Source organism: Mastomys coucha, unplaced genomic scaffold (assembly GCF_008632895.1).
Source record: "Mastomys coucha isolate ucsf_1 unplaced genomic scaffold, UCSF_Mcou_1 pScaffold6, whole genome shotgun sequence".
NCBI lineage: Eukaryota > Metazoa > Chordata > Mammalia > Rodentia > Muridae > Mastomys > Mastomys coucha.
In genome coordinates, this window is record NW_022196912.1 from 25,687,761 (window position 1) to 25,712,844 (window position 25,084).

General features: G+C 46.8%; 1 protein-coding gene across 1 annotated transcript in view; it reads left to right on the forward strand.

Moving 5' to 3' along the window:
• Nucleotides 1–5,025: 5,025 nt before the first annotated feature.
• Nucleotides 5,026–25,084, forward strand: part of Kif3c (kinesin family member 3C) — a 44,216-nt gene continuing 24,157 nt past the window's right edge. The window contains exon 1 of the mRNA XM_031356002.1: nucleotides 5,026–7,366. Within this exon, the coding sequence (XP_031211862.1) occupies nucleotides 5,816–7,366 (1,551 nt within the window). The 5' untranslated portion in view covers nucleotides 5,026–5,815. The remainder of the gene's footprint in view (nucleotides 7,367–25,084) is intronic.

Below are 25,084 nucleotides of genomic sequence, written 5' to 3' on the forward strand. Positions count from 1 at the left end.
GAGACACGGGGCGGGGGTGGGGTAGGGGAATAATATGTGTGTACAAAATCACACTCTGGTCTTTAGGGGGCACACATGATGATGAGAAAGTCAGACTTGGTTGTCCCAAGTCCACCTATATAGAGTCCTGCAAGAGTTAAGCAGTGGAAGCCCTAGGCCATCCTGGTCCGCAGAATAAGTTCCAGTACAGCCAGAGCTACACAGAGAAAGCCTGTCTTGAAAAAACAAAAACAAGAACAAAAAACAAAAAAACTCAAACAACCAAAAAGAGAAAGACCTTGTCTCAAAGTCTAATACAGGACTGGCCAGATGGCTTGGTGGGCAAGAGTGCTTGCTACACAAGTGTGACTAAGTTACTTATGATTCTCTTTGTCTCTCTCTCTCTCTCTAACTGTAAATAAAGTTCTAAACTCTGCTGTGATTTGAGGGTGTTTCCAGAGACATTTACTGAAAGGGAACCCAGGCCTTGATAAGGAAAGTCTCTTTGAATGGTGTGAGCAGGACCCACTTGGGGTTGAGCTGTGGAGGATGAGGCTCTGTAGATAGGAGTAAAGGGGGGACACCTCAAGCAGAGGACCAGCAGGGAGCACGGGGACACAGGAAAACAGCGGTGAATCTTAGGGGGACCCCCAGGTCAGAACAGCAGGAGAATAAAACCCAGAGGTCCTGGGTTGAATTCCCAGCACACACATGGAAGCTCACCACTGTCTGTAATTCCAGTTCTAGGGGATCTGGCCAAGCACCAAGGAACATAAGATAGAAATACATAAATCTTTACATTAAAAACTTGGTGGAAAACACAAAACTCTCTGTCTGCTCTGAGAGACACTGCTTTGAGAATGTAGGAGGGGAAAAGGAACTTATTTGCTTATTTAGAAAAGGAATTTGTTTGTTTGCTTGCTTGTTTGTATCGCAGGCTGACCTCAAACTAACTGTAGAGTCAAGATTGACCTTGAGTTTCAGAGCCCCCTGCTTCAATTTCCCGAGTATTCGGATTACAGGCATTTGCCACTGTGCCCAGGTTCTCAGAGACTGAGGATCAAACCCAGGTTTTCATGTCTGCTAGGCAAGTGCTCTACCCGATAAGCCAGATCCTTAACCCTGGATTCCCCTTTCCTGAGTGCCTTTATGGCCTGAGAACACACACACATATCATTTCACCTAATCTTTATGTAAATCCCATAAGGGAAGGTAAACATTCTTATCCTACTGTGAAAATAGCTGTTCAGAGACGTTCAGTAATTTAAAGGCACTTTCATCTTGGAAGCAAAGGTTTTTCACCCTCAGCTCCGGTACAGAAGGACCTGGGCCAGTGGTAACAATAGAGAGAGAGAAGGATACACTTGCATTGTATCCAGCACCAGCTCGGTGGCTGATGAGTTGGCCAAAACACAGATGGAAGTGCAAAAGGCAAGCCAAACACAACAAGGAAATAGTTCAAGAATCAAACACTATCCAGAAGTCAGCTGTTAGAGCCAAGAAAGGTAAAGTTTGCACAGCCAAAACGTCACCAGTAATTGGCCTAAAGGCCAAGTTCATCAGTGGAGCTGGACCAGCAGAGTGGGAGAAAGGCCAGGGAACTCCAGAAGTGGGCAAGCTACCAGCTAGACCTCAAGTTGCTGGCCCAGCTGACATCCAAAATCTAGGAATTAAAGGGTAGCAGTGACACAAGGAGATTTTTTTTTTTTTTTTTTTTTTTTGAGATGGGAAGAGGCATTCTCTTGTCCAGGTTGACCTCGAACTTGTTCTGTAACTGGGGATGAATTTAAACTCTTGATCTTCCGCTGCATCTTCTTAGTGTGGCTAGAGCCATGCCTAGCTTTATCAACAATTTTTTAATTTGATAAACTTTATTTTACAGACTTGTGAAAAAAGCTGGGTGGTGCGGCGGCGGCGTTAGTGGTGGTGGCGGTGGCAGTGCGTGCTTTCAATCCCAGTGCTGAACAGGCAGAAAGAGGCAGATCTCTGTGAGTTTGAGGCCAGCCTGGTCTATACAACCAACCAAACAAACAAAACCAAAACCAACTTGTAAATAAAATAAACATCATTTTTAAATAATTATTTATTCTTATTTTCTTCTTAATTTATGTCTTGGAGTGTTTGCCTGCATTTATGTACCACATGCATATTCCTGGTATTGGTGGAGATAAGAAGAGGAAACTGGAGTTTTGGATGGTGGTGAGCCACCATGTAGAACCACCTGCAAACCAGACCCAAGCCTGCTGCGAGAGCAGCCAGGACTCTAAACTGCCAAGCCATTTCCCTAGCCCCCAAATCACTTCACAGCACTGAAGAAGTTGAAGCAGAGTGTACTGTTGGGCAGAGATCAGAGCTGATACAATGTGATCTGGGAAGATAATCCAGCTAGGAGTGTGTGATACAGGCCTAAGGAACTGAATTGTGATCCCCAGTAATCCCTGCACTGCGGGGCCTGGGGATAGGAGAGGGGATAAAGACAGTCAGATCTTTAGAGCTCACTGGCCAACCACTTACCCAGCCAGTGCATTCCACAGACAGAAAAACTATCACACACACACACACATACACACACACACACACACACACAACCCTAAACAAACAAAACCAAATGAACTCAAGGGGCTTCTGGAGAGAGGGCTCAGTGGTCAAGAGCACTGGCTGCTCTTACAGAGGTCACTGGTTTGGTGCCCAGGCAGATCATAACTATCTACAACTCTTGTTCCAGGGGATCCAACATCCACTTCTGATCTCTGTGGGCATCAGGTACATACCAAGCCATTTGTGAGATACAAACACACAGAATGTTGGCAAAACATTCATATACATAAAATAAAATTTAAAAATCTCTACGTAGCCCTGACTATCCTGGAACTCCATTTGTAGACCAGGCTGGCCTTGAACTCAGAGATTCACCTGCTTCTGTCTCCCAAGAGCTAAGATTAAAGTCACCTTGCTAACATTTTTTTTTTCCAATGAGGGCAGTCTCTGGCTTAGAGAGACATCCACACGCACATCCATATGCACATGTGTATACACCCACACAAACACCTAAGTATATACATGCACTTGTGTATACACCCACACAAATACCTTAGTATATACATGCACACGTGTATACACCCGCACAAACACCTAAGTATATATATGCACCATACAGGATCTAGAATGCTAGACCCAAGTGTATTTTTTTTTAAAGATTTATTTATTTATTATATGTAAGTACACTGTAGCTGTTTTTCAGACACACCAGAAGAGGGCATCTGGTCTCATTACAGATGGTTGTGAGCCACTGTGTGGTTGTTGGAATTGAACTCAGGACCTTCAGAAGAACAGTCAATGTTCTTAACTACTGAGCCATTTCTCCAGCACCCCCCTTACTTAAAAAAAAAATTAGTTATTTATTTACTTTATACATGTGAATACACTGTTGCTCTTTTCAGACACACCAGATGAGAGCATTAGATTCCATCACAGATGGTTGTGAGCCACCATGTTGTTGCTGGGAACTTTGGTTTTTTTTGAGACAGGGTTTCTCTGGGTAGCCCTGGCTGTCCTGGAACTCACTCTGTAGACCAGGTTGGCCTTGAACTCAGAAATCTGTCTGCCTCTGCCTCCCAAGTGCTGGGATTAAAGGCATACCCCACCACCAGCTCCCAAGTTTTCATTTTATGTAAATTCCATCCTTTTTCTCTGCCATGGAAGCAAATCTGTTAGAGAAAGTTTCCGGTTGTTTTGTTTTTTTAAAGATTTATCTATTTTTACTTATGTGAATACACTGTAGCTGTCTTCAGACACACCAGAAGAGGGCATCCAATCCCATTACAGATGGTTGTGAGCCACCATGTGGTTGCTGGGAATTGAACTCAGGACCTCTGGAAGAGCAGTCAGTGCTCTTAACCACTGAGCCATGTCTCTCCAGCCCAAGAACTTCTGATTTAATATGCTTCTCTGTTGCTATGATAAAACACTGCCTGCCAAGAGCAACTTGGGGAGGAAGGGGTTTATTTGCCCTGCATGGCTCAGTCATCATCAAGGCAGGACCTCAAGGCAGGAGCTTGAAGTAGCACTCATAGAGAGACATTATTTACTGGCTGGCTTCCAGACTCACATTTGGCTATCTTTCTTATACAGCCCATTACTACCTGCCCAGGGGAGCACCTCCTACAGTGGGCTGGGCTCTCTCCTCTGTCGATTAGCTATCAAGAATATACCCCACAGACCAATCAGATGCAGGCAATTCCTCAGTTGAGATTTTCTTTTCCCGGGCATCTCTAGTTTGTGTTGACAAAAATTAACCAGCACAACTTCACAGATGACGAAATGCTTGTGCTGCCCAAGTGGCAGAACAGTGGAGGAAGAACTGTAACAGATCTCTGGGCAAAGGCACAAGGGTACAACTGTCAGTTCTATTACAGCCTGTGGGCTCCTCAAGAAGGATCCAGCTTCTAGAATAGTCCTGGGGCTCCGCGGGAGCTAGAAAAGTGTGTCGGCATGGATTAGGAGTATAGATCAGAGTAGTGGGGATAGGTCAGAAGATGGACAGGCCTTAGAGGGATATGGAAGGTCATGGAGAAGTGGTTGGAGCCGGAGGCCATGTACAGACACTAGAGGTGGAATCGGTTAACTGTGCTTCCAGCAGAGCGTTAAAAGGAAGGCCAGGAGCAAACCAGAATAGGGAGAGGAAAACACAGAGCCCAATTATGTTTAGGAGTTAAGCTCTAGGAGGCCTGGTGACACCCTGAGAAATGGAGGACAGTGACATGTCCCCATCTGCAAGCAAAATGGCTGGAGCGGTGAGAAACCGAGAATGGCGGTTGCCGAGAGAACACGCGTGGGTGGTGCAACCTCAGCAGACACACTCGGGGGTTGCATGTGGGAGGAGGGGCTCCCAGACTTGAGGACTGGAGAAAGCATTAGCAACCTGACAGAACCCGGTTAACAAAGGAAGGACTACATCTCCCAGCATGCTCGGGTTCGGTGGGGTGACGGCTGGCGGTGGCTGCGCCGCATCCGACTGGTGGGCGCGGGACCTGGGTGGGCACCGGAGCCTGTCATCCCTGAGGGGTCGGCGGGGTGCGGGCGGCGATGCACCGCTGTCCCTCGCCCAAGGGCCGCGCCGGGCTCTTGTTCCCCGCCCCGCGGCCCCGCCCCTTGCCCCACCCCAGCCGGGAGACCTAACTGGGGCCGCAGCGCAGCGGCCGCAACATCACTCTCGCCGCCGCTGCTCCGCCCCATCCCCTTCTGTTTTTCTCTCATTCTCCGGTGGCGGCGGCGGGGAAGGCAAAGGAGAGGCAACAGCAGCCAGCTGTGGCTGCAATGAATGATCCCCCAGCCGGAGGCGAGGACTCCAGGTGAGCCTCTGACTTCGGGAGGACTGAGATCCTGCCGGCCGCCCAGGATTCGCATCCCCCGCCATGGATCCCTAGGGGGAGGGAAAAAGGAGGAGGAAAAGACAGCTCTGCCGCCCACCCCCATCTCATTTTCCTCTTCCTTTATCTCATTGTTGCCGAAGCTGTTTACCGTAGCGCTCCCTCTTGCTCCAGCATGGGGTGGGTTCCAGGCACTGCCCTTCGGCAGGAGCAGCTTGCGCGGTTGCCTGGGGATTCTGCCTAATTCTACCTCTCCAGCCTGTGCACAGAAAGCCGTGGAGAGCTGTGGAGGCCTGGACTGCAGCAGTCTCGGGGCCAACTCCCTGCATCCCCACCCTGGTAGGCTGCATGCGGATTGAAGAGCGGTGCCTGGGGGCTGGGCCAGCCCGACTGATCCCGACCTAGGAGTAGGGCAGGAGGACCGCCCAGGCTGCAGAGCGGCCCACCTGGAAGGACAGAGCTGCAAGATGGCCAGTAAGACCAAGGCCAGCGAGGCCCTGAAGGTGGTGGCCCGGTGCCGCCCCCTCAGTAGGAAGGAGGAGGCTGCTGGTCATGAGCAGATTCTGACCATGGACGTGAAACTGGGCCAGGTGACTCTGCGAAACCCCCGCGCGGCACCCGGGGAGCTGCCCAAGACCTTCACTTTTGATGCTGTGTATGATGCTAGCTCCAAGCAGGCCGATCTGTATGACGAAACGGTGAGGCCCCTGATAGACTCAGTGCTTCAGGGTTTCAATGGCACCGTATTTGCCTATGGCCAGACTGGCACTGGCAAGACCTACACCATGCAGGGGACCTGGGTGGAGCCAGAGCTCCGCGGGGTCATCCCCAATGCCTTTGAGCACATTTTCACCCACATCTCCCGCTCCCAGAACCAGCAGTACCTGGTTCGTGCCTCCTACTTGGAGATCTACCAGGAGGAGATCCGAGATCTGCTATCCAAGGAGCCAGGCAAGAGGCTAGAGCTGAAGGAGAATCCTGAAACAGGGGTCTACATCAAGGACCTCTCTTCCTTTGTCACCAAGAATGTCAAGGAGATTGAGCATGTGATGAACCTGGGGAACCAAGCCCGGGCAGTGGGCAGCACCCACATGAATGAGGTCAGCTCCCGGTCCCATGCCATCTTTGTTATCACAGTGGAGTGCAGTGAGCGTGGCTCCGATGGCCAGGACCATATCCGAGTAGGCAAGCTCAACCTGGTAGACCTGGCCGGCAGTGAGAGGCAGAACAAGGCAGGTCCCAACACAGCTGGAGGGCCAGCCACACAGCCAACAGCTGGTAGTGGGAGTGGAGGTGGCAGCGCTAGTGGTTCTGCCAGTAGTGGAGAGAGGCCTAAGGAAGCTTCTAAAATCAATCTCTCACTGTCCGCCCTGGGCAACGTGATTGCTGCTCTGGCTGGCAACAGGAGCACCCACATCCCCTACCGGGACTCCAAGCTAACCCGGCTGCTCCAAGACTCACTGGGGGGCAATGCCAAGACCATCATGGTGGCCACACTGGGTCCAGCTTCTCACAGCTACGACGAGAGCCTCTCTACCCTGCGCTTTGCGAACCGAGCCAAGAACATCAAGAACAAACCCCGGGTGAACGAGGACCCCAAGGACACGCTGCTGAGGGAATTCCAGGAAGAGATCGCCCGCTTGAAGGCCCAGCTGGAGAAGAAGGGGATGCTGGGCAAGCGACCTCGGAGAAAGAGCAGTCGTAGAAAGAAGGCTGTGTCTGCCCCAGCCGGCTATCCAGAGGGGGCTGTGATTGAGGCCTGGGTGGCCGAAGAGGAAGACGATAACAACAACAATCACCACCCACCCCAGCCCATCCTGGAGGCAGCTTTGGAGAAAAACATGGAGAATTACCTGCAGGAACAGAAGGAGCGGCTAGAGGAGGAGAAGGCGGCCATCCAGGATGACCGAAGCCTCGTAAGCGAGGAGAAGCAGAAGCTTCTAGAAGAGAAGGAGAAGATGCTGGAGGATCTGCGGCGGGAGCAGCAGGCCACAGAGCTGCTTGCAGCCAAGTACAAGGTAAGGTCCCCAGAACTTGAGAGGTGTCCCTGCAAGGACTTTGGTTGGTAGATTTTCATTTGAGAGTCTGTGAGTTGGCCTGAAGTGGGGTATCCCACCTCAGGACCATACACTGGTGACTGCCCCAGAGCAGCTAAGCAAAATGCCATGATACTAGGTAGCCAAGTGCACTTAGGTGCGCACATCCACACCAAGCAAAGTGGGCAGGTGTCTTGGACCAGTGGACTCCAGATACTCTGACCTGCCACCGTCCACCTCTGCAAATGGCCCCAGGATTGGTCAGGTCTATGAGAGGCCATGCAGGACTCTCCTCTTGTGAATGTGGCTTCTCACTTCTGCATGGCCTCCTCTCCTACTTTTTCTTCTCTCTGTAGTGTCTTTGGACCTCATATCATATTAATAGTATCTGACATTTGAATAGCACTTCACAGTTTACAAAGTACCCCATTTTTATATCCTCTTGTCTCTTCTTCATAGGGGCCATCCCAAAGAGTAGCTTTTAAAGCCTCATCTTACAGTTGAGGACTTATGGCTCAGAAAGTGCCAGAACCGGGAGCTGGAGAGATGGCTCAGCGGTTAAGAGCACTGACTGCTCTCAAAGGTCCTGAGTTCAAATCCCAGCAACCACATGGTGGCTCACAACTATCCATAATGAGATCTGATGCCCTCTTCTGGGGTGTCTGAAGTCAGCTACAGTGTACTCACATATAATAAATAAAGAAAGAGAGAAAGAAAGAAAGAAAGAAAGTGCCAGAACCAAGGTTCTGTTCTTCAGAGTAGCTGGGCTGAGGTGCTACCTGCAGACTTCATGCTTTTAGTCTTCAGTAACAAGGCCAGAGAATCCTGCTTCCTGTGGAAGTGACACAGGGGATCACACAGTGCCAGGCCTACCCCTTGGTGATATTAGTAAGGAGACTCAGTGTCATGGAGGAGGTAGGATGGAGAGAGAAGTGGGCTCAATCCCAGAGACCTAGAGTCTAGGCCTCTTAGGCTCAGGCCCTTCGAGTGACTGACTGGCTGTGGATTTCCCTTTTCCGCTTACCTCCATTTCCCTTTTTATAAATAGGATGTTAGCCAGAATCACAGAGGTTCTACCAATCATCTGAAGAAAAAAAGAAAAAGCAACTAGCCTACACAATGAAGCCTCTTGTCAATTATGTCTAATTCCCTATTACCCTGAGAGATGTCTGCATCCTTCCTGAGCTGTCCACTTCCCAGAGAACCTCTGGCCCTTCGTGGAACTAAGTTAATGAGTCAATTATAGACCTGTTAAATTTCTTCCTCCTTCTCCCCCTGCCCCCCATTCCCACTCTTTTTCTTCTTTGTAAATGGACTCTCCTGTAGTCTAGGCTGGCCTAGAACTCTCTATTTAGCTGAGGATGACCTTGAGGTAATTATCTTCCTGCCTCCATCTCCTGATTGCTAGGATTACAGGCAAGTACCACTGCCATGCTTGGTTTTATGCACAGTTGGAGATCAACCCTGGAGTTTAGTGCATTCTAGACGAGCACTCTACCAGCTGAGCTCCATCCCCAGCTGCCTGTTAAATTTCAATGTTGCAGATGTCACAACCCAGTGTTCCAGGCATTTCCGGCTCCCCGGAGCTTTCCACACTGGAGTTGGAGGAAAAATATGAAGAACCATGAACTCGCTGGGAAGATCAAACATTTCTTATTTATTCATAGGAGTGTGGGCTAGGAATGGGGAGGCCCGGCCCACAGCCAGTACAAGAGTGACAGCTGGATCTCTGTGCATTGTCTCTGTACTGGGAATGTGCTGCTGCACCAGGGGCTGTGGCCTGGCATGTTTAATATTTAATTCACTCATGGAGAAGCTCTACCAGGATTATACTGAACGTTTCCCTCAAGGGGTCTGGTACCAGGGAGACACAAGATGGTAAAGGCAAAGCTGTTGTTAGTCCAGTCCTGTCTAGCATGGAGAGAACACGCAGCCTCCTGTCATTGACTGGAAAATCCTTTCTGGCCCATCAGTCATTGCTTTCTCTTCTAAGACATCCCCTACTCTGGAAAGCTGGGAGGCTGTAGAGGTAATACAGGCTAAGAAAGGGAGAAAGTGGATATTTAAAATGTCCTTATAGGGAACTGACTGGTATTTTCCCATAAGGTGTTTGCATCTAAGGCAATATAAGAATACAGGTAATAAGAGTGTCAAGAAATCAGGGAGGAATCATGCATAGTGGCATGCATCTGGAATCCCAGCTGCCTAGAAGACTGAGGCAGAATAGTTCAAGCCTGGGAGTTGAGACCAGCCTGTATGCAATATGATGAGACCCTATTTTGAAAATAAACTCAACAGCAAATCAGTTAGTTGATTGATCAAAACAAAGATTGGGGTGTCCAGAACTAGAATCCCTGCACTACAGGTATAGCCCATACAATATTACAATCTTACTATTGGCAGGGGTCTTGGAGTACCAGTGTAGGGTTGGCTCAAGGTCATACAGGTGCCTAAGCAGAGCCCAGCCTGGTCATGTACGGTCTACCCTCTCTTCATTGTTTACATTCTTGGTAGTGCAATTTTTTCCTTATTAGTGTATATCAATTATATGCAATGAGTTTAATCATGACACTTTTATACATGTACTTAATGTATTTTTATTATATTCACTTCCTATACCCTCTCTTGTCCCCTTCCTACTTCCACTGATCCCCTTACTCTTCCAACCAACATGTCTTCTTTTCCTCTGTGTGTGTGTGTGTGCGCGCGTGCGTGCACTTGAGTGTTTCAGTGAATTTCATTAAAGTTGGTTACAAGCGCACTAACACCTTACTAGTACCTAGACTACTTCGGGGGCGGGGGAATTAACTAGCAACCATTAACTAGGTGAAAAAACAATTTTTTTTTTCGAGACAAGGTTTCTCTGTGTAGCCCTGGATGTCCTGGAACTCACTCTGTAGACCAGGCTGGCTTCGAACTCAGAAATCCACCTGCCTTTGCCTCCCAAGGGCTGAGATTAAAGGCGTATGCCACCACCGCCTGGCTGAAAATCATTTTTTAAAGGTGTATTTATTTTATGTGTATGTGTGTACCTGACTGATGTGCATCATGTATGTGCAGGAGTCTGCAGAAAGCAGTTAAAAGAGAGCATCAATCCGATTCCCTGAAAAAAAAGAAAAAAAAAAAGAGAGCATCAATCAGGCGCACGCCTTTAATCCCAGCACTTGGGAATCAGAGTTGCAGGAAATTGTGAGGTATCATGTGGGTGCTGAGAACTGAACCTGAACACCCTGGAGATTAGTAAGCACTCTAAACCACGAAAGTATCCACCCAGCTCAAGTAATCTGTCTATTTGTCTTTTTTTGTTTGTTTGTTTTTGAGACAAGGTTTCTCTGTGTAGCTCTGGCTTTCTGGCTGTCCTGGAACTATGTAGACCAGGATGGCTTTGAACTCACAGAGATCTACCTGCCTCTGTACTCCCCCTCCCCCAGTGCAGGGATTAAAGTGTGTACTACTAATACCTAGCTCCACTATAACATCTTAATCCTATTCCTTCAACAACCGGAAGTCACCTACACCGTTTCAATTTTGCAGCCATGGAAACCAAGGCTGGGAGATGTTGGCTGGTCTATGAATCTGGTTAAGTGGCAGAGCCAGTTTTAGAATTCAGGTCTTCTGATGTCCCCAGTCCTATGTTCTTTTTTCAATTGTCTAAGGTTTCTCCATGTTTGCTTCCTGTGCAACTCGGGGGCAAAGGCTTTTGCCTCTCTGAGCCTTGGGTTCCCTGTTGTCTAATGAGAAACAGTAGCTTGACATAGATCCCTGGGGAGTGGGTGAGACGGACATTAAGTACTGGCTGTGAGATAGATAGATAGATAGATAGATAGATAGATAGATAGATAGATAGATAGATAGATAGAAGCTGAAAGCAGCCTGGGAAATTCCAGGAGAGGAATGAGTCCATATCCTGTGATTTCTGAAGCAGCCACCACAGAATATTCAGCAGGGATCGAGGCCAGAATGGAACCCAGGCAGAGGACCCAACCTTGCTGTGCTGCCCCAGGGTACAACCTGGTTGAGCAGAGCATGGGTTCTGGGATGGCAAACATTTTGACAGCTCTTTAGGGAGCCACAGGATAGCAATAACAATCGTGTCCTGCCTCTTTCCCAGGGTTGCAAAGGAGATGAAATGAGATCCTTAGAGTGGGGGCATTAAAATAGGTTGAAAACATTGAAAGGAATGGAGGGCTTTAGCAGCCACAGGGTGCCTTCTGTCTGCCAAGCAGGGGTCAGCGACTGACACTTTTGTTGTTCTTTTAACTCTTTCTTTACCCAGCCTTTCTAAGAGCGTTGTCCCAGCTCTGCAGAGCCAGGCAAGGAAGGTCTTGGAGACCTCAGGAGCCTGGGAGCCTTCTGTCTCTGTCTGCAGTTAACTCTTGCCTACTTTCTGAGTAAGGCATCAGCTGCGCTTCTCACTTCCTGCCCCCTGTCATTCCTTTCCTCCAGTTCTTACCATCCCTGAGGCCAGCTCAGTGTAGCTGAGTTGACCCAGTGCCCTCATTCGCTGCATCTGACTCATCTTCCAGTCTGTCTTGCCTGCTTTCCCTGCCTGCCACCCCCAAGGTTTCTGATTCTCTTTGTTCTCCTCTCTGTGTGCACACGCACACTGTGCCTGTCTCTTCTAAATCCTTTTTTTTTTTTTTTTTTTTTTTTTTTTTTAATATATCTCTTTGGCTTTTACCTAGTTTGCTGTGGAGCTCAGAATAGGTACACAGATGTGTGAGGTTTTGGTGGTGACTGGTGCCCTGTGTCGCATTCATCATTAGCGAGCCATGTACTTAGGTCATGTCCCTGGGGAGCTGAGGGACTTGATAGCAATCTCATCCTATGAAGTAGGAGGAATAAATAACATTGCAGATGCACAGTGCATTACAGGGCACAGTGAAGACTCAGCTCTGAGACTGCACACATGCTGGCGCATACATGTAGACTGGGAGGAGAAACAATCCTGTCCCTCTCAGACTTAACTTTTTGAGAGGTTGATATGGATCCTACAAATTTTGATTCTCAATGGGCAGAAAAGAAACTGTTTGGAGGAGGTGATCGGACACAAAACCCAGGCTGAAGCGGGGCAGATGCAGCATCAGGAAACGGTCTGCAGAGTCTGTGAGGAGCAGGGACTCTGGCTGGAGCCCAACTCCCTTTCTGTGGTGGGTTTCAAAAGAGAACCCTCAGAAACAGCCACCGAAGCCAGAGGGATGAGATCACTGAGGGGAGGACAAACTGAACTGAATATTCATTGTCCCCTTTGTGGGTCCCTCTTCTTCCTCCTAGGTTGGAGTATGAGCATTATCCATATATCGGGCTAGCAGACAGGAAGTTTCAACTCAAGCATTAACAATCTCAGCAATAATAATGAAGTTTACTAAGATCTACTTTGCAAATTTATATGCAAATATGCAAATTAGGCCATTTGTTCTACCCATGCACCAGCAACTTCCAGGAAATGTTTTATTTGTTATTGCTTCCATCTTATTTATTTTTTATTGTGAGGCACCAGGATTGAAGCCAGGGCTTTGGCTATACTAGGTAAGCCTGCACCACTGAGCTACATTCCTAACCCTATTTTATTTTTAATTAGCTTTTCATTTTTACTGTGCTGTGGATTGAACTTAGCACCTTGCTCATTTATACAAGACAAGCAATCTGTCACTGAGCAATATCCCATATAACACAAATAACCTTTTAAAATTATTATTATTATTATTATTATTATTATTTTATTATTATTATTTTGTTTGGTTTTGAGAGATTTCGCTCTGTGGTGCTGACTGATCTGGAACTTGATAAGTAGGATCAGATTGTCCTTGAACTCAAAGAGATCAGCTTGCTTTTGCTTCTTAAGTGCAGGAATAAAAGCTGTGTATCACCATACCTAGCAAAACTATTTCTTTAATTTAATTTAATTTTGTAATTTTGTGAGGGGATTTCTTTTGTGTGTGCATGGCTGTACAACACATGATTGCAATACTAGAAGAAGGCATTGAATACTTTGGAACTGGAGTCATGGATGGTTGTGAGCCACCATATGGGTTCTGGGAATCAAACCTGGGTCCTCTGCAAGAACAAGTGCTCTTAACTGCTGCACCATCTCTCCAGCCCTGCATAATAATGATAATAATAATAATAACAATAACAATAATAATAATAATAATAATAGCTGGGCGGTGGTGGCGCACGCCTTTAATCCCAGCACTTGGGAGGCAGAGGCAGGCGGATTTCTGAGTTTGAGGCCAGCCTGGTCTACAGAGTGAGTTTCAAGATATCCAGAGCTATACAGAGAAACCCTGTCTCGAAAATGCAATAATAATAATAATAATAATAATAATAATAATAATAGTAATAATAATAATAATTATTAATAATAATAATAATAATAATAATAATAATAATGGAAGGTCTTGCTGTGTTGTTTAGGCTAGCCTCCAAATGTTTCAATGTCCTGAATGCTGGGACTGTAAGCATGAACTACCATGCCTGGTTTCAAGAACTGCTTGACAGAATCTACTTGCTTTAGGAATGAGTGTGGGCTGGGGATGTAGCTTAGTTGATAGAGTGCTTACTTACATAGCATGCCTGAAACCATGGATTCAACACTCAGCACTTACCAGGCATGGTGGCACAAGCCTGTCATCCCAGCACTGCTGCTTGAACTTCATTGAGGAAAATGATGAAGTTCTGGTTGCTGGATTTGGTCGAAAAGGTCACGCTGTAGGTAATATTCCTGGAGTCCGCTTTAAGGTGGTTAGAGTAGCCATTGTGTCTCTTATGGCTCTATACAAATGCAAGAAGGAAAGACCAAGATCATAAAATTTGACAATGGAAACACAGTAATAAATTTTCATATTCTGAAAAAAAAAAAGAGGTGGAAAGTCAGGAGGATCAAGGGTCAAGGTTATCCTTGGCTACATAGCAAAATGGAAGCCAGCCTATGCTACACGAGCCCCACTTTCAAAACAAACAACATATTGGGTGGCATTGGTAGTGATCGTTTTGTGGGTTCATTTCCCCCCCCAAACTCATTGATTTGAATGCATTAAATATGTGCAGCATTATTTTGTGTTACTCATTCCTTGATACAGTAATAAGCTCTATCTGGAAATGGAGCTCAGTGGTAGAATAGTCGCTTAATTTGTCAAGACCCAAATAAGGCTGGACACCACCCCTAAGACTCCCCTAATAACCTAGACAGGGTCTTCCTTCCAAAAGCTGATGTGGTTTCACACCCCTGTTCTCAAGGACATCAGCCCCAGGCCAACAGTTGGAAATGGGCTTGGCCATCAGAGCTCAGTGTGTACCCTGACCCTATCCCAGCTGAGTCTTCTACTGTCAGACCCTTGACAAAAGCTTGGTGGTAACAAATGGCCCATGTTCCAGGATGGGTCTAATATGTAAGTCAATGCCTGTGGCCTCTCCTTGTGGTGGGAGTGTGCCAGTAGTCCTATGTTCCTTCTAATCCCTAGTGAGTGTGCTCAGTTCACAGAAGAGTTCTGTGCCCAGAGCATTTTATAAGATAAAAATTTGACTGGAGGGGCTGGTGAGATGGCTCAGGGTGTAAGAGCACTGACTGCTCTTCTGAAGGTCCTGAGTTCGGATCCCAGCAACCACATGGTGGCTCACAACCACCCATAATGAGATCTGACGCCCTCTTCCCGTGTGTCTGAAGACAGCTACAGTGTATTAAGTCTGAATGAGCGGAGTGGAGCGAACTGAGTGAGCAGGGCAGAGCGAGCAAGCAGGGCTGAGCGAGTGGGGCCATCCTGAGTTCAATTCCCAGCAACCACATGATGGCTCACAGGCATCTGTATAGCTACAGTGTACTCAGACACATAAAATAAATAAATCTTTAAAAAAAAAAATTTGACTGGAGGAAGCCAATGAGGAGGTATGGTGGCACCAGCACTTGGTTAAGTGGCAGAGCTTTGCCTAGCTGGTACAAGGTCCTGAGTTTGAACTAAAGATCTGAAAAATGAGAATTTTTTCTTTTTGAGACAGGGTCAGACTGTAAATGTAGTCAAGGATGACCTTGAATTTCTAATGCTCCTGCCCCTACATTCTTAGCACTGGGCTCTCAGGCTTGCACAGTCATCCGCAGTTTATGTGGTGCTGGGGATCGAACCCAGGGCTTTATGCATGCCTGTGAGCACTTTACAAGTTGAGCTACCTCCACGGTAGCTTGGTTTGTTTCTTTGGTTGGTTTTTGAGACAGGGTCTACTGTAGCCTATGCTAGCCTTGAACACTTGATCGTCTTGCCTTCATATCCAAGTAGGTATGCACCATCATGGCTGACAATACATTTTAAAAAATGTTTTGACCAGTGGGAGATAATATGACTAGTTAATTTCCATGTGCAATTGGTGAAGAAGACCCTTGGCTAGTTCAGGTCTCTCAGCTCTGTGCTGGCTGGAGGAATGGGTGCGCATTGCTGCCTCTGTTCCTTCCAGCCCCCGGAAACGTGAGATTAGATGAAGTGGCTCTGATAATGTTTGCATTGTGTTCTGAGGACCCAGAGTGAAAGCTTGGAATTCAGATCAAGAAAAGCACTTTGCTCTGGACTCGGCCTTGCCAGCCATTGTGCCTGGCCCGGGGCACTTCTTTTGTAGTTGCAAAACTGTGTGGCATGTCTGAGTGGATAAAAGAATGGCCTGTCTCTCCTTAGTAACTGCTGTGTGGGTGTGGAAGACCAACCTCCATGCTCAGAGCCTGTATACCATCTGCATTCTAGGGTTGGGATCTAGAATTTTTACTTATGTTTTCATCTTTCTCTTTCTCTCTCTCTCTCTCTCTCTCTCTCTCTCTCTCTCTTTCTTTCTTTCTTTCTTTCTTTTTTTTTTTTAGACAGGGTCTCACTAAGGGAGAGACAGAATCCCAGCATTCTGTCTCCTGAATGCTGGGATTAAAGGTGTGTGCCACCACATCCCACTGTTATTCACCTTTTGATGCTGAAAATGAAACCTCTTCATGCATGTAAAGCCATGCTCTATCTCTAAGCCCTAACTCCATTACTGGAATTTTTAATATCCTGAGAAAGTCCTGGATGTTAGCTCCCAGTCAGAATAAACCGTTACCATCCAATCGTCTTTTTCCTCCCAGATTTCATTCATTCATTTGTTTGTTTTGGTCTTTGGAGATAAGGTTTCAAGAATCCCAGGCTGGTCTTGAACTCTGTATGTAGCTGGGATGACCTTGAACTTCTGATCCTCCTGCCCCTACATCTAAAGTGCTGGGATAATATAAGAGCACCACTAGGCCTGGCTTACTTCTGGCTTGGTTTGTTTGTTTGAGGCAGGGTTTCATGATTCCTAACCCAGATACCCTGGAACTCACTGTGCAGTTGAGGCTAGTCTTGAACTGATCCTTCTGCCTCCATTTTCAGAGTGCTAGCTCCTACGTATTCTAAACAGTAGACTTACCAGGGCTTGGGTTGGCTGTTTTTATCGCAGGAAGTAATAATGGTCATGCAGGCTTTTTCCTTTCTTCATCTGGCAGGCAGAAAGACTCCAAGGGCAATAGTAGCAATAAGGAAGTTATTTTTTTCCCTTGTGTGATTAAGGCCAAACACTCTGATACATTTTTTATTTGTATGGATACATTTCGGACTCACAGTAGCACCATGAAGCAGTGCTGTTCCAATCTGCATGAGACAATGAAGGACATTGAACAGTGTCACCTGCCTAGGATGTGGTGGTTCCCGAGTTCTGAGGCTGAGACTTCCTCCTCTCCACCCTGCGACACACCTGATCAAATTTATGCCAGATCCCTCCCTAACCGTTCCCAGTGGGAGCTCCTGTCCCCTGGGATGCTTACCTCAGCAACCCATATGATGCAAGACCTCAGACCCTATACTCAGCTCATCACCCCAAGTCATATAATCAAATCAAATCTTAAAATTGCCCAGTAGTGGTGGCTTACTCCTTTAATCCCAGCACTCAGGAGGCAGAGGTTAGCAGATCTTCAAGTTCTAGGCTAGCCTGGTCTATACAGAGTGAGTTCTAGGACAGCCAGGACAACACAGAAAACTCCTGTCTCAAAAAAACTACCAAAAAAAAAATTTTTTTTTTTTTTTTGAAACAGGGTTTCTCTGTGTAGCCCTGGCTGTCCTAGAACTCACTCTGTAGACCAGGCTGGCCTCGAGCTCAGAAATCTGCCTGCCTCTGCCTCCCAAGTGCTGGGATTAAAGGCGTGTGCAACCACTGCCTGACTCCCCCCCAAAAATTTTAAAGCCAATCTCATTGGCTAAGCTGTCCTAAAACTTGCTCTGTAGCCCAGGCTGGTTTTAAACTTGATATCCTTCCACCTCAGCCTCCAATGCCATGCTACTTTTTATCTTAAAAAAAAAAAAAAAACCAACAACAACAACAACAAAAATCCAGCAATGATATCTTGTTTAATAAGTTAGTTTTCTCTTTTGTTGCTTTGTTTTGTTTTATTTTTTCGAGACAGGGTTTCTCTGTGTAACCTTGGCTGTCCTGGAACTCACTCTGTAGACCAGGCTGGCCTCAAACTCAGAAATCTGCCTGCCTCTGCCTCCCAAGTGCTGGGATTAAAGGCATGCGCCACCACTGCCCAGCTAGTTTTCTCTTTTTAGACAATAGAGGGATTGAGCTTATTCTCTGCACTGAACATGGATACGAGACAAGTGCTCTACCATTACGCTACAGCTACTGCCCTTATATTTTATTTGAAACAGCGTCTTGTTATATAATCTAGGTAGACCTGCATCTCACTATGTAGCCCAAGCTGGACCTTGTGATCCTTTTGCTTCAGTCTTTCTCACAGGTCTATGCTGCCACACTTCACTTGTTTATTTATTTTTACAATAAGCAGATATGGCTTTTGTTAGTTTTGCTTTGCAATGCTGGGCATTGAATGTAATATCATATACAGTATATGCTATGGTACTCTGTAGATAATTTACATCTCCAGGCCTACTGCCTTTTTTTTTTTTTTTTTTTTAAAGATTTATTTAGCCGGGCGTGGTGGCACATGCCTTTAGTCCCAGCACTTGGGAGGCAGAGGCAGGCAGATTTCTGAGTTCGAGGCCAGCCTGGTCTATAGAGTGAGCTCCAGGACAGCTAGGGCTACACAGAGAAACCCTGTCTAGAAAAACAAAAACAAAAAAAAGATTTATTTATTGTTACATGTAAGTACACTGTAGCTGTCTTCAGACACTCCAGAAGAAGGCGTTAGATCTCATTATGGATGGTTGTGAGCCATCATGTGGTTGCTGGGATTTGAACTCAGGACCTTCAGAAGAGCAGTCAGTGCTCTTAACTGCTGAGCCATCTCTCTAGCCCCTACTGCCTTTTATTTTTGTGATGTAGGTCACTGTGTATCCCAGGCTACCCCTGAACTCATGACTCTCCTACCTTAGCCTCCCTCGGTACTAGGACTAATGACATTTGCCTGACTCTTTTTTTTCTTTATTTTTAAATTTAAAAAGTTTACATTTATTTATTTGTATGGAGGAAGGATGTTGGTGACATGGCAGTCCTGAAAGTCAGAGGGGAACATCTGGGAGCCTGTCAGGATTGGCAGCGTGTGCTTCTGTACTTCACACCTGCCAAGCCATCTTGCCAGCCTGAGGGGTTTTGTTTGTTTTTAAATTTATTTTAATTTTATGTTTGTTGGTGTTTTGCCTGCATGTATGTCTATGTGAGGGTGTCAGAGTCCCTGGAACTGGAGTTACAGACAGTTATGAGCTGCCATGTGGGTGCTGGGACTTGAACCCAGATCCTCTGGAAGAGCAGTCAGTACTCCCAACAAAAGTGAACCTAAACTGTTTTTTTATTAGATATTTTCTTTATTTACATGTCATATGATTTCTCCTTTCCCAGTTTCCCCTCCAAAAAAAAATTAAAATAAAATAAACCCCTGTTGCCTCCCCCCTTCCCCTGCTTGCAACCCCACCCTCTCCCACTTATTGGCCCTGACATTCCCCTACACTGGGTCACAGAACCTTCAAAGGGCCAAGGGCCTCTCCTCCCATTGATGATTGACTTTGCAATCCTCTACTATACACATGCTGCCAGAACAATCAGTCCCACCATGTGTACTCCTTGGTTGGTGGTTGAGTCCCTGGGAGCTCTGAGGGGACTAGTTAGTTCATGTTGTTGTTCGTCAAACCTAAACTTTTAAAGGAAGGAAAGAAACTGTTGTCAGGGTTTTGTGGTGGCTCATACCTGTAATCCCCTATAAAGGCAGTAGAATCAGGAGTTCAGGGACAGCCTTGGCTGCATAGAGAGTTTGGAAGTCAACCTGGGCTAGGCTACAGGAGACTCTATCTTGAAAAAAAGAAAAAGTGTTAACCACATTCCAATAACAAAGGCTTCTCTGGCCTTCTCAGGCTCTTGCATGTATGCAGTGCACATGGATTCTCACAGGCTTATTCGTGGACACATAATTAATTAAAAACAAAACGTTGAAACGAAGAATTAGAAATTCAACATTGATCTGGGTACAGAGTGAGTTCAAGGGCAACCTGGACAATTATGAAACTGTCTCGAAATAAAAAGTGAAGAAGCTGGTAGTGTTGTAATTGACTTACAGTAAGATGATTGCCTAGGAAGAATGAGACCCCAGGTTCAAACCCAATATACTGCTCCCCAAGAAGTATGTGTGTGCCTGTCTGTGTGTCTGTGCCCTGGTAGGATGACTGACTTAAAAGCAGTAATAGTCAATTGATTTAGTTGCTGATAATCCTACGATTGTACACATCTCTTGATCTTCTGAGGGATGTAAGAAATGATCCTGCGGTCATTATTCAGTGCATCACTTGCTAGGCCTGCTGGGCATCCGAGGGTCAAGAGCTCAGGCGCAGACAGTCTGATGAGAGGGATTGATAGCAGAGCCTGACTGAGCCGGTGCTAGAAGCCTAGTGTGATCCACCCCTCTGGGGCCTCTACTTCTGTCAAAGTCTGAGGCTAGTTAGCCAAAGTACATCCTTAGATTTTGTCAAGTCTGACGCTCTATCTCCTGGATTTGCATGTTTTATTGAAGAGACCCTTCTAGAAAGCTACAAATACAAAAGAGAAATAGTGGGTCTGGTGAGATAGATGCCTCAGGGTAAAGACAGCGGCTGCCAACTCTCACTTGCCCACCACAGCACAAGCACACACAATAGAAACATAAGTGTAATAATTTTTGAGGCATGGTTTTTCTGTGTAGCCTTGGCTGTCTTGTCCTCTGCCTCCTGAGTGCAGGGATTAAAGGCTTATACCATGTGCCAAGCATAATTATTTTTCTTTTTTGAGAGGGTAATCATGAAAAAAGATGAGTTAGTTACAGCTCAGCCTAGGTGCTCCTGCTCTGCCCATTGAAGGGAACGGCCCCACCTTTTTCTTAGTGCTCCTCTCTGGCATGGAAGGAGCACTCCTGGGCATCCCCACTTTGTCCAGCATTGGGACCAGAGCCTGGCTTACCTCACTCCTAGCCAATGTTTTTCACAATTTCTAATTTTTTCTTTTTCCTAATGAGAGTATTCTTGGCACTTGAAATATCAGTCATTTACGTTGCATTTGAGCCATCTGAGGAGGAGACTCAGATGTAATGTCCTGGTTTATGTCCCCAGGGCAGAAAACCACTGAAAATAGCTCTATTCATCCGAAAATAGACCTATTCATCCTCTCCCCTTCGTCTCTCCTTTCTTCTTCCCTCATTGCTGACTCCTCAAGACCTGGAGTCCGGGAGCCTGAAAAGAGAAATAGGGCTGGGTAAGAATTGCTGTCTCTTTAAGAGATGGAAGCAGGGGCTGTTGAGATGGGGCTTTTTTTGGTTTGCTGAGATTGGTGAGTGCATCCAAATGGTTCAGCTAGTGAGTTACCCACAGTTCATTTCATTGTGCTTGATTTGTTTTTTTGTTTTTGTTGTTGTTGTTATTGTTTCCTAAGTCAGAGTTTCTCTGTGTAGCTCTGGCTGTCCTGGAACTGACTCACTCTATAGACCAGGCTGGACTTGAACTTGGACATCCACCTGCCTCTATCTCAGTAGCACTGGGACTGAAGGTGTGCATCATCACCACTGACTGCTTGATTTATTTTTGCAGTGTTGTCATGGAACCCAAGGCTTTGTTAGGCCTGGGTTCTACCTAATGAGCTACGTTCCCAGCCCTCCTGTATACACGGTTGTTTATGAAGCACTTCTAACTGCTGTCCAACTGGTCTCCTTTAACCGAAGCTTGTAAGAGAGTGTGTTCTGGCTCCTACTTTACAGATAAGTCCTCTGAAACCCAGAGGGCTGACACCTTGGATGCTGTAACAGGATGGCAGAGCAAATGAGGAAAGGCTCGCTCGCATGCCCAGTATTCTTCGTGCTATCTGGGTATAGATCTTGTTAGGTGGACCCTTCCCATGAGCCTTCTAGGTTTCAGTCTAGGAGTCTAATGATAGAACCTCCCCCAGCGTGTGGGTAAGAGCTCCCTAGCCCACCCTCATCCCAGAGGCCCCATAAGTGCCTGCCACAGGCAAAAGCTGTCTCAGCTGGAAGAGAAGGCAGTGGTGCTCTGAGCTTTCCTGATGGCTCTTGAGTCAGCAAAGATACAAAGATCAAATGCAACTCCTTTCCATATACTGCTGCCCTGAAGCCGGTGGGTAGCCAGAACAGAGATAAGAACACTGACTTGGAGTCAGGTTAGTGTCCAGATATCCCCTTGCTGGCCAGCTCTATAACCATGGGCAAATCTGAACCTTAGTTTTATTATGTGTCAAGGAGAGACCACCATGCGTGTAATGTCATGTCATAAAGTTCTTGTGATGATTGCACTGGGTGATGAAGGTGAAAAAGATCTGGTCTAGGGCTGGGGAGATAGATTAGTGAGTGAGGTTCCATCCCAATTGCCCAGGGCCCACAGGGTGAAGAAGAGAACTGGTTCCTGCAACGCTGTCCTCTGACCTCTACATAAGAGTCCTTTAGGGCGGCAGTGGCACACGCCTTTAACCCCAGCACTTGGGAGGCAGAGGCAGGCAGATTTCTGAGTTCGAGGCCAGCCTGGTCTACAGAGTGAGTTCCAGGACAGCCAGGGCTACACAGAGAAACCCTGTCTCAAAAAAGAAAAAAAAAGAGTCCTTTAATAAATGCATGTAATTTTTTAAAAATAGAGACCCAGTCTAGCCACAGACATAGGACAAGATGCATCTGAGACTCTAGTCTTCTGTAGCATGCCTCAGCGTAGCTGGCAGTAACAGGCCAAAGCTGGTTTGCCTCCTCTGTTCTTGTAGACTCATACTTACTTGATGGTATCCTCCCCAAAGAGAATGGCTGGTCAGGCCTGGCTGTCACCCTTTTAGTTTTCCTGACCAGCACTTAATGAAAAGCACCCAGGGGCTCCTAGCTCCCTCCTCTGGTCTGTCTGTCTGTCTGTCTGTCTGTCTATCTGTCTCTCTCTCTCTCTCTTTCTCTCCCCTGTCTCTTTGTCTGTCTCTTAGGGCACATCTATAGTAATGTGTCACCATACCTGGTTTTTGAGGTGCTGAGGATCAAACTCAGGGTCTCTTGTATATTAAGCAAGCAACTGATCAAAATCCCCTAGCCTCCCTCCCTCTCTTTTCCCCTCCCTTCTTGCTACTGAAATCTTGCTGTGTAGCACAGGTTGGCCTTGAGTTGTAGACTTCCTGCCTTAGCCTCTCAAGTACTAGGATCACAGGTGTATGCCTCCATGCACAGTTCAGCCTCTGGTTGTATACTCCTGCTCCCTGGAACTGGGAAAAGTGACCTTTGAAAATTCGAGGCCGTGGCTACAAACTGACATGTCCCCTGTGGTGATCCTGTTAATTGTACAGCAGCTGACTGCCTCTGATAACCCGAGGCGGAGCCCTAATCAAATTGGGAAATTACTCAGAAAGTGTAGAGTTAATATAACAGGAGTTATTCACACAGACTCCTTAGTCAGGTGACACCAGGCTTGGAGAGCTGTGTTCCTGGGCCTCTATGTCTTGTCTCGAATGCATGGAGGTCTTCAGCGATGACTCTCAAGGTCTACTTGGTCATTGTGTGCTCAGTTTCCCTCTCTCAAGACTCAGACCATGTGCCTTGGAGCTCCCAACCAGATCTACTCTATCCCGTGGCCCATTTACTCATGCTGAACATATTTAACATCCAGAGAGGCAAATGCCCTGTCTCCAGGCCCCACCCGCCCACCCACACCCTTCCCCTGAGAAATCGCAAAGGAAGCACTGACTAACACAGCTAAGAGCTCCAGGGAAATTTTCCTTAGGACCAGCAGCCCAAATGGCAGCCCCTCTGCCCCACACGCCCAGCTTGAACTGGACAAGGGTTAGAGGCTTCTTGTCCCTCCGCTTTCCACAGGTGATGGCTAAGGAAAGAGATCTCTAAGGCAAAGGAGATGAGCGTGCAATCCTCAGAAAGAACAGAAAAAGAAAAACAAAACAAACAAACAAACAAAAAACCCAAAGAAACTGGTTTGTAACATATTTCAGAGAGTGGGAGTCAAATAGCCTGGGCTGAGACTTTGCCCCTGGCCCCCAATCTTGATTTTACACCAGGACCAGCCCCCTCTTCTAACACAAGACTGGTTTTGTCTGCCAAACCTGGCAGACACTGAGGGTTTGGGTAAGTGTGTGAGACTTACTTAGCAAGAAAGCAATAATGCAGATTCAGTAGTCATTTGGCTTGGGCAGGACCAGCTGAGGAGAGGGACACTGAATAAATAGAATGGGGTGGAAGTGGGCAGGTAGTTATCATCCGGGAGATTTTAATGGAGGTCGGGCCAGCAGGAGAGAGATCTTGCAGCAGTTCTAGGTTCAAGAGGTTCTTACAGAAAGCAGGCTGAGACTCATGCCATGGTGACTGTGGGTGAGTGGCTGGGACCTTAGGGACTCATATAGTCCTGGTTGATGCTCTAGATGCCAGGTCTGATTGCCAGCTCATATTCTGTCTGACGATGTGCAGATGGGATATATAGCCAGGTAATATATAGCCTTTGGATAAGGAGAATGTGAGCCTAGATATAGGTACCAGGGGAAGATGGAGGCTGGATAGACAGTTCTGCTATATATCAAAGGTCGACATGTTTACTCAACAGTCACCCAAGCTGGGCATCATGGAACATGCCGAATGGCAGAAGGATCACGTGAGTTCAAGGAGAGCCTAGTCTATACAGTGAGTTCCAGGTCAATCTCACTACACAGCAACACTGTCTCAAAAACAAAATAAAAGCCATGCAGCAGTGGTGCACACCTTTAATCCCACACTTGGGAGACAGGGGCCGGTGGATTTCTTTTTTCTTTTTTCTTTTTTTCGAGACAAGGGTTTCTCTGTGTAGCCTTGGCTGTTAGAAATCCACCTGCCTCTGCCTCCCAAGTGCTGGGATTAAAGGTGTGTGCCACCACGGCCCAGCGGCTTGTGATTTTTTAATGTTAATTTGTTATCAGTGTGTGTGTGTGTGTGTGTGTGTGTGTGTGTGTGTGTGTGTGTGCTTGCACCACAGGAGTGCAGGCTCCTGAAGCCAGAAGGGGACATCAGTCCCCTAGAGCTGAACTCACAGGCATTTGTGAGCCACCTGACATGGGTGCTGGAAACCAGGCTTGTGTCTGCTACAAGAGCAGCAGATGCAATGCTCTTAAGCACTGAGCCATCTCTCCAGCCTCTCTCAATCATTGTTTTTGAGGCTGGGTCCCCTGTAGCCCAAGCTGGCCTGGAACTCTCCATCTTCTTTTCTCCCTCCTCCCAAGTGCTAGGGTTTA